General features: G+C 41.2%; 1 protein-coding gene across 1 annotated transcript in view; it reads right to left on the bottom strand.

The window, feature by feature from the left end:
• Positions 1–541: 541 nt before the first annotated feature.
• The window catches only part of LOC141143241 (hydroxysteroid 11-beta-dehydrogenase 1-like protein A), a 38,064-nt gene continuing 21,247 nt past the window's right edge, over positions 542–17,358 (bottom strand). The window contains exons 4-6 of the mRNA XM_073629314.1: positions 14,629–14,817; positions 5,863–6,006; positions 542–855 (exon numbers count right to left, since the gene is read on the bottom strand). Coding sequence (XP_073485415.1) covers positions 641–855; positions 5,863–6,006; positions 14,629–14,817 — 548 coding nt within the window. The 3' untranslated portion in view covers positions 542–640. The remainder of the gene's footprint in view (positions 856–5,862; positions 6,007–14,628; positions 14,818–17,358) is intronic.

The raw sequence follows: 17,358 nt of genomic DNA on the forward strand, positions 1-17,358 counted from the left end.
GATGTGCAAAGCTGGTAGAGACATACCCAAAAAAACTTGTAGCTGTAATTTCAGCGAAAGGTGGTTCTACAAAGTATTGTCTCAGGAGGGCTGAATACAAATGCACGCCACACTTTTCAGATATTTATTTGTAAAAAAGTTGGAAAATCATTTTCCTTATAATTCACAATTATGTGGCACTTTGTGTTGGTTTATCACATAAAATTCCAATAAAATACATTTACGTTTTTGGTTGTAAAATGACAAAATGTGGAAAATTTCAAGGGGTATGAATACTTTTTCAAGGCACTGCACGTGTTACAATCCGGCCAAACATTCAACTTTAGATTTACCAAAACTATGTAATAGTAGCGCCTCCATAATGTAAGCAATTAATTTGTATCCAATCATGCAGGCTCTTGCACTACACAGATTTTGCTAGATCTAATGGGTACAATCAGATGTATGTGGTGACCCTAATGAGGAAATTAATCCCACAAGGCACCCCCCTCCTCCCCTCCAAATCATCTATGGATAATGTATGGGGAGTGTAAAATCCAAATCTTTTTAAACTGTTTTCCTTTATTTGTGAGCATCAGAGATGATTAGTTCAGACAGCAGAGATGATAAAAAAAAAACTGTTCTGGTGTAAGACTCCAGCTCACTGGATGTTTTCCAGAACATAAAACTTATCCAGGATATTTCCTATTAGAGTTGGAGCGAAGTCTCGAATTAAAACGAATGGCTTAATGCCCCAGTAAGGGTAGAAGAGCTCTGGCCGTCTCAAGACCGCCGCTTTCACCACCTCTTCAGCACAGTCCTCTTTCGATGATGCGGTCATGGTTATTTTGTCACCCACTTTTTTCACAGCATTTTCTGAAATAAATGACATTATTGACACGTTCACATTTCCATTACTCTCTAATATTTAAAAGCTACAAAGATGTAAGCAAATATTGTCTAAACACAAGTGGCCTATGTATTGTTACTTGAATCTCAGTGTGCTTTGTATATTTCTTCCAGATCTGTGCAGTAATCCAGTGCAAAACTTTGCCTTTGTGTAGGAGCTTCCTGTAATAAAGACCAGTCACTGCTGCTCCCACTCATTGCACAGGGTGACTGGTCTAGTACTGCCCCCTTGTTCTGTTTCCACCCACTCATGTAGCTTTCTGCAGGCAGTATGTAGTGGGTGGGCCTGCTGGGTACCTCCCACAGTTCTGTTCTTTGCATAGATTATGTGTAACACAGTAATGATGTCACTGCCACTTTTACAAGTTAATATTTGGGTCTGTGAACACATTTGCTGCACACAAAGATTATACATTTATATCCTTTGTGATTATTGAGAAATATATTTAAATTAAATGTTCAATGCTCAGAGTTCAGTGGAGTTTATAAGTTAAATTCTAAATACTACCAGGAATAATAAATAATAATATAAAAACTCCCTAGAATCATTCAGATGGATATCATTTTTTTCTTTTTGCTGACTGTAGATTAAAATGAAGAGTTTTTTCACATCACAATCTCTGTGTTCACTGTACGTTTATGCATGAGCAATGTACATGTGTTTTCAGTGCATTTATATGTGCTTGCAGTGTGTTTTCAGTGCTCTTGCACTGCATTTTTTGGAATATTTTTTAAAGTTATCACAATTGTGGTGCTTCAATGCATATAATATGACAGTCAATTGAGCAACAATCTCACTTCCCACCAGGTCTACTGGTTTGTGAAAGAACATTTAAATAATCTGGTCGGCTCTGACAATTCAGGTGTCTTAAAGTTCTGAAACTCTCTTCTGAATGGTTCTGGGAAGGGAGGTCTCTTGAATGTCACCATTTTAGTTATTTATAGGCCTTTAGGCATATGGATAATATTTTGAGATTTCTATATACTGTATTTTTAATATTATTTTTATTTTTTTTAACCAAGCAAACCAATTTATTATTGGGGATCGCCGTGTCCACATTTGTAAATGGGTTTACATCTGCTTTAAAGCTCCAGGAACTATATTTTCTGCATACTCCCACTAGGCCAACTTGGCCAGATGCAAGTATACATATTTTATATCTGGAGGGCTACTGGGGACGCCGCAAACCACCGCAGCAGCCCACACCACACACAGGGAGAGCCCTGCGTGAACGCCAGCCCCCCACCCACCCGCCCGCACTTGCTTGACAGCTCCACCATTCATGGAACACCATGCATTTGTTTCCATGAACACAAGATGTTCTCTGATTGGACAAGGGGAGATCATGATGCCCCTACCCCTCCTCTTCACCTCATCTAATCATAGGAGGCCTTTTATTCATTGAAAAAATGAATGGTGCCAAAAAAGTGATCCCCTGTGAGTGCAGTAGGGAAGCCAACCGCACAGAACCCAAAAGACCACGGCACCCACCGCATTCAGCAGGTGCCACCACATCGGCTGACAGCACTCCCCAGAGGCCACCCAGACACCAGACTTGGATGCTCATAGATGCAAAAATACAATTCCCAGAGTTCAGCTTTAAGGATCTCTTTGTCAGCCATAAAAACAGAAAACAGCAATAACAATCTTGAGAGACCGTACAATGACAAATTAGCCATCACACAAACTACACAATATAGTGCAGAGTGTGGTCTGGAAATATAGAAGAAGACTTAAATATGTGGTTGCCTTGGAGTAATGGGTATTTTTAATATTATTTTTAAAGGACATACTCCAAAATTAGGAAAAAATTGCCATATACATTTCATTGTCTGTGCTAAAAATAAATTGGAGTAAAATGTTCGCATATACTGCATAGTCCGGAATATGCAAATTAGTTCCCCTTGCAAACCGCACAGCAAAATAGTTGGTATATAAGTCATGGATTATCTCAATCTTTGTGATGTAGGAGGAATTAATTTTATGCAAATGCGATGGGTGGTTTGTGGTCCTAGAAACTGCTCAGCAGCAACTGTAGAGTCTTGCTGGACCCCCAGAGGAGCTTGTTGAAGTTTTGAAAGGATGGGAGCGTCACACAAGCTTGTACAGACTTTTTATTTTGTAACAGCCCTTGGATTATCCCAAGACACAGGAAGGCACAGAAGTAAGTAAAATGTCATCATCCTTAGCATATTTGCTGAAAAGTCTTCTCAAAGACTATAAAGTGTTAAAGACTATAGAATTTTTATATACACAACACAAGAAGAAGGTGTCAGTGTTTTATCCATTTAAAGACCCATTCACTACGGACTTATGGATTATATATTGGTGGTCTTGTCACCATCTGATTAGGACCATACAGTATATACAACCCCAGCTGGGGTGCGCCAATAACTTGTGTTTGTTCTATATGCGCAGCACCATCTAGTGGCTGCACGAACCATGCATGGACATTGGAAAGGTGGCAATGGATGCAAGTATTCAGACTTAGCAATCAATAAATATTTATTGCAATTTATACAAACATGTTATAATATACTCTGGATAAACATGCCCCTTGAAATATGAGATGAAGACTTGTTGAAATTATAAAAAGAATGACTATAGTAACCCAAATTGAAAAAATCAAGTTTCCTCTAAGTGGGACTTTTAGACAGGGGCAGATAGCACAATGAGGTATGAAAACGATATGTAAAAAGTATATAAGATTTTATTAAGAAACATACACATACATGCATACACATATGCATATATGTAGTCATCGGGGGGGGGAGACCCCTTGGTCCCCGTTTGCATACATATTGTTATTGCATATATATTGTTATTGAAAAATGTGAGAAGTAACTTCTCACGTTTTACATGACCTAACTAAGGAGGCGCCCAGGCTTCATGCCCTATGCGCTCCGATGGCTGTTAATTATGGTTGCCCCTTTTTTTTGATACACTGTTTTTTGCTTGTTACTATAGATTAATCTCTCGGGCGTTACCAAAGTTCCCTGACTCATTTGTCTGCAGAGCTACCCACAAGCAGGTCCTCATCCGTTGGTTTCTGCTTCTGTCCCTTCCTTCCACTTGATCTCCTCCCAGCAAGGTATATACCATTAATATAACCAATTACTCACTATTGGAATTGCCTAGATGCAGGGCTTTATCACTCTGTATGTAAGGGTTTTTTTTTGTTGTTGTTAACCTCCCTGGCGGTATGATTATTTCGGATTTTAGGTGCTGAAAGCGGTACAATTATTTTGCATGGAAATTGTGCGTTTTATATTGTAGGTCTGTAAATCTTAACAATAACACACTTAAATCTGTCCAAACCAGAGTCTAGTAGATATCCCGGGTATGATAAAGTTTGAAACACAAAAACATAAATTATAATATAATAAATAAAAATAAATAATTAAAAAAAAAAAAAAAATAGTAATAAAATAAATTTCCCCACAATTCACTATCGCTCAATTCTGCAAGTGTTCTAATTTACTATCGCTGTTTTCTAGCTGGTCTAAAGCCACTTTTGACGTAAAGGGACACTTTTTGGTTGCTATGGACAATCTCCAGTTTCCAGGCAGAAAGAACAGTGTATATCATGTAAAACTGCATGCAGGGCATGGGACAAAGCACTGGGGACAAAAGGGATGTGAAATCATTTCATACAGTACTGTAATCTGTAAGATTACAGTACTGTATGTATTATGATTTTTACTTTTTTTTTAATTTGCCGCCAGGCTCCGCCCCCGTGCGTCGCGCCGCTCGCAGGGAACGGAGCCTGGCACGGAGAGGCTTCGGAGGAGGACAGAGCCCTCGGACACTGCGGGTGACATCGCAGGATCCCGGGGACAAGGTAAGTAAAGCCGCCCCAGGATCCTGCAATGCGATCCCGAGTGTGGCTCGGGGTTACCGCTAATGGTACTGAATTTTAACCCCGAGCCACACTCGGGAATACCGCCAGGGAGGTTAAATGCTTCCCCTATCGGGGATAGCAATATGTATGCAAACGGGGACCAAGGGGTCTTCTTTTCCCTCCCCGATGACTACATATATGCATATGTGTATGCATGTATGCATGTTCATGTATGCATACTTAATCATATATACTTTTTGCTGGGTGGAGTTATGGTGGGTGCCAGTCCTATGAACCAATGTAACAGACTCCACCTCTCTGTTTTTTTTTCTTTTTTCTTCTTTTTTCCATACTTTTACAGTAAGGGGTATACCTCAGAGGGCCAACCTGGGTTGTCCTTTGTGTGGGACTCTGTTCTCTTTCCCCCTCCTGCCGCCGCTGGACCTACCCACCTGTGTTGGTGCATTGACCTACCCCGCCGGGCCGGGGGCCTCGCAGGCTGACAGCTGCAACACATTCTGTTTTTAAATGACAAATTCTGGATAGGAAACTAACTCAAGAACCACACAGTTTGCACGGTCAGTTTCCAAAACACTTACATGTCAAGTATGGTGTGACTATACACGTACCTACTGTTTAAAATTTTATTTTTTGTATAACCAATATTACGCATGTAATTTGTGTTTATTTGTTTAAATTGCAGACGTTTGTACGTTCTGCGACGAAATCGCATACACCCCTGATGAAGAAATAGCAATTTTAAAACGCGTTGGTTTTTTTCTGTTGTGTCCACTATCAACCCAACAGATCTTTGCGATTATCAGCTGTCCTTTTTGAACTGTTATTGTATGACTAGTCTTGTCCAGAATATAATTGTGATTTTTGATATGTGTATTGTTCATACGTGCTCATTATTTTAAACAAATGTTTCTTAATAAAATCTTATATACTTTTTACATATCGTTTTCATACCTCATTGTGCTAACTGCCCCTGTCTAAAAGTCCCACTTAGAGGAAACTTGATTTTTTCAATGTACTGTAACTACGGATGTGGGGCAGGTTAGCGTGAACTCTGTGACATCTAGCACCTTTTCAATTACTCTTATAGTAACCCAAAAGACAACTCTCTCACCTGTGTCAATGTATCCAAGAACAGCCACAGTGACAGAAACATTATTCTTGCTTAGTGTAAATTCTCTGCGGAGGGAACTGTAAAAACCTTCCAAGGCAAATTTGGCTGCACAATAGTTTGTTGTAAATGGAGCTCCAATTCGTCCTGTGCAGAGTGAAAAGAATTGTACATCAAGTCCTAAACAACTAAACTCAGAAAAAAATGCCTAATGTATCGTCTTTATTTTAACAATTAATTATTTTGTACAAGTTATCAAATACTTAGAAAAATATATTTTCCCAAGCTTCATGGTAACATACAAACTAAACTGGGAAGAATAATGACAAAATGTAGGTTCTGCAAGGCCATGCCGAGGTTTGAACTCAGGACTGTTCTTCTAAGATTTTTCCCTATTTTCCAGGCTGTAGGATCTGCCCTCCATATACCTCTAACTTAAACCAACCTAAATCCAAAAACAGAACTCCCTATCCCCTTAAGCCAGCTGCTTATTTTGAGTAAAACCCTTTTCTGTGCTAACAGCACCTGTACATTAAGCCCTTATAGACGTGAATAAGGCTGTACGTGAGGTTGATTTACTAAAGTCAAAAAGGATGTTCATTTTGCAATGGAAGTTGCACTTTGCTGATGAATTTGCCTCAGAGCCTAGTGAATGTGGACATTTTTTTTTTTTTAAAGACTACCCAATCACGTGCAAAAAAAAAAATGCATTTTGATTGGATGAGGGAAGTCAGCAAAGTGCAACTTCTCTTGCAAAGTAAAAAGCCTATTTGCTTTTAGCAGATTAACCCCATGGTCTCTGCAGTTTTAGTAGGACCCAATTTAAGTCTTTAATGCCCAGTACACACAATCAGATTTTCCAACATCAAATGTTGGATGTGAGCTTGTTGGCGGAAAGTCCGACCCTGTGTATACTCCATCGAACATTTGTTGGCGGACTTTCCGCCAACAAATGTTGGCTAGCAGGTTCTCAAATTTTCCGCCAACAAATGTTTGTCGGACTTTCCGATCGTGTCTACACAAGTCCGTCGGACAAAAGTCCACGCATGCTCGGAATCAAGTACAAGCCGGAAGTGCTTAGTCTTGTAAAACTAGCGTTAGTAATGGAGATATCACGTACGTCTTGTATGTCACTACGTTCGTAATTGTTGGCCAACATTTGTGTGACCGTGTGTATGCAAGACAAGTTGGAGCCAACATCCTTCGAACAAAAATCCACGGTTTTGTTGTTGGAAAGTCCGATCGTGTGTACGGGGCATTAGGGTTCAATGTCCAGTTCTGCATCTTCTTTTATGGTTGTGTTTCTGAATTGCCGTACTCCTTGTTAAACCCCAAAACATACACTCTTCTACATTATATATGGCAGTGATGGCGAACCTTGGCACCCCAGATGTTTTGGAACTACATTTCCCATGCTGCTCCTGCACTCTGCAGTGTAGTTGAGCATCATGGGAAATGTAGTTCCAAAACATCTAGGGTGCCAAGGTTTGCCATCACTGATATATGGGATGTTGATGGCTAAAGATGTTGATTTCCAACCTGATTCCTACACCAGTGAATAGGAAAGAGACCTATGCCACTTTTTCAGAGGAAGACTGGCAAGCTTTTGTCTTTACTCATAATTTTACATTCTCCAGCAACACATGGGAGATAAAGTACAAAATCCTGTCTATATATCTATAGTCTATGGCCCATATACAGCCAAAAAAAAAGTAGATATTAAGCCATCATTTTATCACAGCGGCTCACCAACGAATACTCCTTTACTGAAAACCCTCCAGTACTCCCTGCATAACCTGATAACCTGTTGGATAGATTTGGCCAATCTCACCATGAGCACTGGGAGCTTTTAGCTCAGGGTTCAGATAAATGGGAACCATTGAGAACAAAGTAGAATGAATGGACATATTTTTCTTAATCTCTTATAGACCTATCATTTATTCTCCACAGATTTGATAACATATTCTCCTCTGTACATATTAAACAATCCTAACCATTTGACCACTGGACACTTAAACCCCCTTCCTAACCAGACCAATTTTCAGTTTTCGGTGCTCTCACATTTTGAATGACAATTACTCAGTCATGCAACACTGTACCTACATGAATTTTGTGTCCTTTTTTTCACACAAATAGAGCTTTCTTTTGGTGGTATTTAATCACCGCTGGGTTTTTATTTTTTGCACTATAAAAGAAAAAAGACCGAAAAATTCTGGAAAAAAATGCATTTTTTTTTGTTTCTGTTAAAAAAATTTGCAAATAAGTAATTTTTCTTCATATATTTTGGCCAAAATTTATACCGCTACATATCTTTGGTAAAAATAACCCAAATCGGTGTATATTATTTGGTCTTTGTGAAAGTTCTAGAGTCCACAAGCTATGGTGCCAATCTCTGAAAATTGATCACACCTGATGTACTGACGGCCTCTCTCATTTCTTGAGACCGTAACAAGCCAGGAAAGTACAAATACCCCCAAATGACCCCTTTTTGGAAAGTAGACATTCCAAGGTATTTAGTAAGAGGCATGGTGAGCTTTTTTAATTTTTTTCCCACAATTCTTTGCAAAATCAAGATTTTTTTTCTTTTTTTTTTTTCACAAAATAGTTATATTAGCAGGTTATTTCTCACACACAGCATATGCATAGCACAAATTACACCCCCCAAAAAATTCTACTATTCCTCCTGAGTATGGCAATACCACATGTGTGAGACTTTTACACACCGTGGCCACATACGGAGGCCCAACATGCAGGGAGCGCCATCAGGCGTTCTGGGAGCATAAATTACACATATCATTTCTTGACTACCTCTTACACTTTTGAAGGCCCTGGAGAACCAGGACAATGGAAACGCCCCAAAAATAACCCAATTTTGGAAAGAAAACAACCCAATGTATAATCTATGAGGCATATCAAGTCTTTTGAAAATGTCATTTTTTTCTACAGGTTTTTGGAAAATGTGTACAGAAAAAGAAAAGCATTTTTTTTTTACACAACGTTGTCAATTTACGCAATGTTTCTAACACGAAGCATGTGCATACCAAAAATTACACCCCAAAATAGGTTCTCCTACTCCTCCTGAGTACAGCGATACTACATGTGTGAGACTTTTCCACAGCTTTGCCACATACAGAGGACCAACACGCAGGGAGCACCGTCAGGTGTTCTAGGGGCATAAGTTTCAAATCTAATTTGACTACCTATTACACTTTTGTGAGGCACTATAATGGCATGGATGTGGCATGGATGATATTTGATGTGGCATGGATGAGCATGAATGGGGATGGATGAGCCGTGGATGGGGATGGCTGAGCATGAATGAGTATGGCTGAGTATGGCCGGGTACGGCTGAGTACGGATGGGTACGGCTGAGTACGGATGGGTACGGCTGAGTATGGCTGGGTATAGATGGGATGGCTGGGTACGGCTGAGTATGGCTGGGTACGACTGACTACGACTGAGTGCAGCTGGGTACGACTGAGTATGGCTGGGATGGCTGGGTATGGCTGAGTATGGCTGGGTACAGCTGAGTATGACTGGGTACGGCTGAGTATGGCCCAGTATAACTGGGTACGGCTGCGTATTGCTGGGTATTGCTGGGTATGGCTGAGTATGGATGGGTATGGCTAATTATGGATGAGGGTGGATGGGATGGCTGAGCATGGATGGATGGATGAGTATTGCTGAGGATGGATGGATGGCTGAGCATGGATGGATGGGTGAGTAGTGCTGAGGATGGATGGCTGAGCATGGATGGATGGATGAGTATGCTGAGTATGGATGGCTGAGCATGGATGGATGGATGAGTATGCTGAGTATGGATGGCTGAGCATGGATGGATGGATGAGTATGCTGTGTATGGATGGCTGAGCATGGATTGATGGATGAGTATGCTGTGTATGGATGGGTATGCTGAGTATGGATGGCTGAGTATGTTGAGCATGGATGGCTGAGCATGGATGGATGGATGAGTATGGATGGGTGAGCATGGATGGATGGATGAGTATGCTGAGTATGGATGAGGATGGATGGATGAGTATGCTGAGTATGGATAAGGATGGATGGATGAGTATGCTGAGTATGGATAAGGATGGATGGATGAGTATGCTGAGTATGGATGAGGATGGGTGGATGAGTATGCTGAATATGGATGAGGATGGATGGATGAGTATGCTGAGTATGGATGGATATGCTGAGTATGGATGGCTGAGCATGGATGGATGAGTATGCTGAGTATGGATAGATGAGTATGCTGAGTATGGATGGATGAGCATGGATGGATGGATGAGTATGCTGAGTATGGATAAGGATGGATGGATGAGTATGCTGAGTATGGATGAGGATGGGTGGATGAGTATGCTGAATATGGATGAGGATGGATGGATGAGTATGCTGAGTATGGATGGATATGCTGAGTATGGATGGCTGAGCATGGATGGATGGATGAGTATGCTGAGTATGGATAGATGAGTATGCTGAGTATGGATGGATGAGCATGGATGGATGGATGAGTATGCTGAGTATGGATGGATGGATGAGTATGCTGAGTATGGATGGGTGAGTGAGTATGGATGGGTATGCTGAGCATGGATGGCTGAGTATGGATGGATGAATGGCTGGATGGCTGGAATGGGCACATATCAGCGCTGTGGGCACTACACATCCAGCCCACAACGCTGCTGCCACTGATCTCTCCCCCTCTCCCCTCGCACTGTACCGATTTGTACAGAGAGGGGAGAAAGGAACCGGACGTGACGCTGGTTTGTTTACAAGTGTATGCTCCGTCATTTGACAGAGCGATTACGGGGTAAACGGCCGCTATCAGCGGCCGTTTACCATGATCCGTGATGTGCCGAGTCCTCTGGACTCAGCGGTCACGGATGTTCTCGGGGGCGCGCGAGATCGGGAATTTTGGGAGGACGTTATAGTAAGCCCTCCCAGAGTTATCCGACCGCATTGCAGCCGTCACTCGGCTATAGCGCAGTCAGCAAGCGGTTAAATTGCTATGACCAAAAGCCCTAGACTTACGCGAACCCCAACTTTGTATTCTTTACTCGTCTTCTCATTTTCTACCCCACCCCCTTCTTTTGACCTTCAATAGCTTCTTCGAAGTGCCTAACAAAGAGTACATGGGAACATCTGCATTAGGGTTGATTTACTAAAACTGGAGTGTGCAAAACCTTAAGGCTCGGTTCACACTGGGGCGACTTGTCAGGCGACCTAGTCGCCTGACAAGTCGCCTCCCGTTCTGTGCTATGGAACCGTTCTAATCGGAGCGACGCAAGTCGCTCCGACTTAGAAAAAGGTTCCTGTATTACTTTGGGGGCGACTTGGGGCGACTTGCATAGACTTCTATGCAGAAGTCGTCTCGCAAGTCGCCCCGGCAGTCGTTTGCAGGTCGCCTCGCTGAGGCGACCTGCAAGTCGTGCCGCCCATGTGTGAACCGAGCCTAAGAAGCTGTGCATGGTAGCCAATTAGCTTCTAACTCCAGCTTGTTCAATTAAGCTTTCACAAATAACTTGGAAGCTGATTGGTTTCTATGCAGAGCTGCACCAGATTTTGCACGCTTAATGCCTCATACACACGATGAGATTATCGGACGAATGATCGTCCGTTTTTTTTTGCATGCTGATCTCAGATCGAATCTGATGAGTTTACTAAAGTCACGAAAATTCCTGTACGACAGAAATAAAATTCGGAAGTGATGTCATGTGTTGTAATGCATTTGTATTGCATTTTCGAAACGATAGCTGTACTGATTAAACGAAAATCGCACGATCTGGCATTGTACGGAAAAAAATTTCCTGAATGTCCGATAGAATACTATCGGATGAACTGTCCTGATCGGCTCTCGAAAGCTCTGTACTAACGATCCGATTATCGTACGATCGGTTCAAAAGCAGTATTTTCCGTACGATTTTCTGATCGTGTGTACGGGGCATTAGTTTTAGTAAATCAACCCCTTAGTGTCTTTCTCCCACCGATTTATGCACAAACAGGAAGGTATCAAGACTGCGTGAGCTAACAATAGAACTATACACTTGTTTACTGGGCACCTAAACCCCCCTCCGGCCCAGACCAATTTTCAGCTTTTAGCCTGTCATTCTTTGAACGACAATTGCGTGGTCATACAACACTGTAACCAAATGAAATATTTAGCATTTTTTCCCCACAAATAGAGCTTTCTTTTGGTGGTATTTGATCATCTCTGGGTTTTTTATTTTTTGTTAAAAAAAAATAAAAATACCGAAATTGTTAAAAAAAAATACAAAATCGTTTTATATTTTGTTAATAAATTTTGCAAACAGGTAATTTTTCTCCTTCATTGATGTACGCTGATGAGGCTGCACTGATGGGCACTGATAGGCTGCACTGATGGGCACGGATAGGCTCCATTGATGGGCACTGATAAGGCGGCACTGATGGGCACTAATAGGCGGCAATGATGGGCACTAATAGGCGGCACTGGTGGGCACTGATGAGGTGGCACTAGTGGGCACTGATAGGTGGCATTGGTGGGCACTTATGGGTGGCACAGATGGGTGGCACTGAAGGACATTGATAGGTGGCACTGAAGGGCACTAATAGGTGGCACTGATAGGTGGCAGTGATGGGCACTGATGGGTGGCAGTGATGGGCACTGATCGGTATTGGTAGGCGACACTGATAGGCAGCGCTGCTAGGTGGCACTGATGAGGCACTAATTGGTACCACTGGTGGGCATTGATAGGTGGAACTCGTGGTCATTGATAGGTGGCACTGATTGCTGACACTTATTGCTGCACTTATTTGTGGCATATTTTGTTAATAAATTTTGCAAACAGGTAATTATTCTCCTTCATTGATGTACACTGATGGGCACTAATAGGCGGCACTAGTGGGCACTGATGAGGTGGCACTGGTGGGCACTGATAGGTGGCATTGGTGGGCACTGATGGGTGGCACTGAAGGGCATTGATAGGTGGAACTGAAGGGCGATCTTTGTGGAAGCTGGGAATCAGTTTAGCAGTCACTGCAACTACAATGATCTCCACTAGCTTCCAGGTCCTATGCCAAGCATCTGCCCTGCTGTTTAGTGGACACAGGAGGTCTTTTGCATGGTATGGGTGCCATGCAGTGCACATTTTGCAGTAATTTTTTTTATTAACCTCCCTGGCGGTATGATTATTTCAGATTTTTGATGCTAAAAGCGGTACAATGTTTTGCATGGAAATTTGGCGTTTTATATTGTAGGCCTGTAAATTTTATGAAAAACACACTTAAATCTGTCCAAACAAGAGTCTAGTAGAAATCCCGGGTATGATAAAGTTTGAAACACAAATCATAAATTATAATATAATAAATAACTATAAATAGTTATAACAAATAATAATATAATAATAATAAAAATGATTCAATATTGTAATCAAATCAAAAACACTGAAATTTGCTCAGTTGCAGACGTCACTTTCAGTGTTTGATGAGGGATTTCCCCACAAATCACTATCACTCAATTCTGCAAGTCATTCTAATTTATTATCGCTGTTTTCTAGCTGGTCTAAAACCACTTTTGATGTAACGGGACGGTTTTGGTTGCTATGGACAATCTCCAGTTTCCAGGCAGAAAGAACAGTATTTATAATATAAAACTGCATGCAGGGCTTTGGACAAAGCATTAGGGACAAAAGGGATGTGAAATTATTATTTGATACAGTAATGTAATCTGTACGATTGCAGTGTACTGTATGTATTGTGTGTTTTCACTGTTTGAATTTGGCGCCATGCTCCGTCCCCGTGCGTTGCAACGCTCGCAGGGAACGGAGCCCGGCGCTGTGATACATCGAGTGGAGACACGGCTCGCACACACAGCGGGGAGACATCGCAGGATCCTGGGGACAAGGTAAGTAACTGTACTTGGATCCTGCGATGCAATCCCGAGTGTGGCTCGGGGTTACCGCTTTTGGTACTGAAAATCCACCCCGAGCCACACTCAGGAATACTGCCAGGGATGTTAAATAACAAACATGGACCTACAATGCCTTGTTTATGTACAATTATTTTTCTCACCTATAATGACAAATGCTAATTTTGTATGTCTATTTGAAAACTTGAATAAAAACATTGAAATATAAAAATAACAAACATGTTATACTTACCCGCTCTGTGCAATGGTTTAGCACAGAGCAGCCCCAATTTTCCTCTTCTTGGGTCTCCCACCAGCGCTCCTGGCTCCACCCCCTGCTGAGTGCCCCTATGGCAACCTGCTTGCTATGGGGGCACTCAAGCTTCTCGACTCAGCCCCATGCTCCCTCCTTACTGACTCTGATTGACAACAGTGGGAGCCAATGTCTCCCGCTGCTGTATCTGAGCCAATGAGGAGCAAGAGAGCGCTTGCACGGCACTGAATCGAGATTGGGCTTGAAGGCGGGGGGGGGGTCTGCAGGAGGAACTGTATGCAAAAAGTTTTTTGCCTTACTGCATAGAGTGCAGTAAGGTAAGAAAAAAAATGTTGCCCATTACAACTACTCTCAGCTTAACTTTAAAGTATATCTTCTGGATAAAGTAGGGAAGGGCTATTACCACTGTTAGTTTCTTTTTATTTATTTTTTATTTGAAAACTGATTACCATTTTGATGTATTTTAGATGTGCTCTTAAAGGTCAAATAATGCTGTTTATTTATTCTGCATATTGTACGTCACATATTTCTTCTCTGTAAATCTGTTTCCAATTTTCTTATTCAAAACATATTTTACCAAAAGCAAAGCTTGCCATAAATTCAAGAACCTTACCACTCATTGAAGACATAATGACAATGCTGCCTTGAGATTTTTCCAGCGCTTTTAATGCTGTGGATGTCAGCTGGATGTAACTGAGATAGTTGACAGTGATGGAACTCAGCACATCCTTCATGTCACCTTGAAAATATCCAAATGACCCAGATCCTCCCACATGATTTAAAACTAGATAATCCACGCCACCTACATAAGAAATATAAAAAAAAAGCAGAAGATCACCGTAGCACTGCAAACTTTAAAGGGAAAATATTGTGTATTTTCAAATAGTTTAAATTTGGAGGTATTATTTTAACATTGAACTGAATTCTTCTTTTTTGCAGTGACATTCCTATTTTTACTAACTTGCATATTTTGAATATTACGTTCCCTAAAAATTTGTGAAATTGCTCCCTCTAGTGGTAATTAATCTGTATGTCAGGTGCCTTGCTGACAAAGTGTAATATACTTACAATGAAACATAAACCTGTTGAAGATCTTGATAAGAAAAAAGCAATACAGTCCCTGGGTTACAAACAAGATGGGTTCTGTAGGTTTGTTCTTAAGTTGAATTTCCATGTAAGTTGGAACAGGTACATTTTTTAAGCGTAGCTCCAGCAAAAAAAAAAATTTTACATTTTCTGGGTAGCATAGGAAAGGGTTAACGCCCCTGTAATATTTGTTTTGTTGTCTGTGCCCCTGTTCAGAAGATTTTACCTCACTTTCTGTCCCAATGACAATTGGATTTTGAAAATTTTGGGTTGTTGTGGAAACAAGGATTGGTGATAAAGCTTAAGTGGAGACACCTATTTCCCATGATAACTTTTACAGGAGTGAATTTCCCTTTCCTAGGGGTAGATTTCCTCTCACTTCCTGTTGTCTCCCTCCAACTGGAAGTATGAGTCGTATGTAAGTTGGAGGTATGTAACTCGAGGACTGCCTGTATTAGGGCAGACATACATTTTTATTATAAACTGTTGCTGAAGGCTACTTTCAGGGCAGGCTGCATATTTGAAGGTCATTGTGCTTGGTCACATGATTTCTGCTAAAGGGAGGATCTGCCACTTTGAATTCTGATCTTTTCTTGAAATTGCATGACTGGTTTTGAGGCATGTGGTAAGCATTAAAGAAGGTATTAAGCAACGACTTTTTCAGAAAAGGTATTTTATCTTTTTTAGTGCTCTTTATTTATTAAGTCTATTAACCGCTTGCCAACCAGCCAGTTATACTGCAGCAGGTTGGCACGGCTGCGCAAATCGCCATAGCTATACGTCGGCTCTTTAGGACGCTATAGCAGGCGTGCGCGTCTGCAGCGTATGCCCGGGGATTGCTCGTTACAGACCGAGAACGGGGAGTAAACACACAAATCCAGATTCTCTCAGGGGAGAGAAGACAGATTGTGTGCTCCTACTAAGTAGGAACACTGATCAGTCTCCTCCCCTAGTCAGTCTCATCCCCCCTACAGTTAGAACACACTGAGGGAACACAGTTAACCCCTTAATCGCCCCCTAGTCTTAACCCCTTCCCTGCCAGTGACATTTATACAGTAATCAGTGGATATTTTTAGCTCTGATCGCTGTAATGTCAATAGTCTCAAAATAGTGTTAAAAGTGTCCGATCTGTCCGCCGCCATCTCGCAGTCCCGAAATCGCAGATTGCCGCCATTACTAGTAAAAAAAATAATAACAATAAAAATGCTATAAATACATCCCCTATTTTGTAAACGCTATAACTTTTGCGCAAACCAATCAATATACGCTTATTGCATTTTTTTTACCAAAAATATGTGGAAGAATATGTATCGGCCTAAACTGATGAAGAAATTTGTGTTTTTTTAATCTTTTGGGGGGATATTTATTATAGCAAAAAGTCCAAAATATTGTGTTTTTTGTAAAATTGTTGCTCTTTTTTTGTTTATAGCACAAAAAATAAAAACCGCAGAGGTGATCAAATACCACCAAAAGAAACCTCTATTTGTGGCAAAAAGGACATAAATTTTGTTTGGGTACCATGTCGTGCGACTGCGCAATTGTCAGTTAAAACAACGCAGTGCTGTATCGCAAAAAATGGCCTGGTCAGGAAGGGGGCAAATCCTTCCGGGGCTGAAGTGGTTAAAAATAGTTTTATGTTGTGGTCTACTATTGTCACTTGTACCATCAGTGTCACCAAAGCTTTTTTATACTAGTAATGGCGGGGATCAGCGACTTATATATAGACACTATATATGTGATTCTGTACAGCCCGCCCACATTGTCGCAGTATATGTACAGTGTGTGGTCGGCAAGTGGATAAATAGACTAGGATAAAGCACTTGTAACAGGATCAACAATCATTTAAAGCTTAACTCCACTTTTGTTGAGAAAAAAACATTCCATTCTGGGTGATCAATGTACATTGCAAGGATTTTAACAAACGTTGTTGCAGATTCCTACCATTTCTTTATTCTGAAGAAATCCATGTGTGTTTGTCTGTTTCCATGTGGAAAATTGAGTCTAATGGGAATGATTTCATAATTATCAATCAGCTGTGCACCTGCAGGGCATTAGTGAGGAAAGCTGCTGGGCCTGCATCCCTTTAGCCGTGATTTCTTATTGAAAGTATCTCACCAAAAATGTTTGCTGCATGGGATGCCTGAAATCTGACTTGTATCTTAGGGCAAACTTCTGGGAAATTATATTTCTGGGGGACGTTCTGTACATATTCTGTGTACAGAACACCTCCAGGTAGCCATATTGCATGACATTTTTC

The sequence above is a fragment of the Aquarana catesbeiana genome, linkage group LG01, assembly GCF_042186555.1.
Source record: "Aquarana catesbeiana isolate 2022-GZ linkage group LG01, ASM4218655v1, whole genome shotgun sequence".
Classification (NCBI taxonomy): Eukaryota; Metazoa; Chordata; class Amphibia; order Anura; family Ranidae; genus Aquarana; species Aquarana catesbeiana.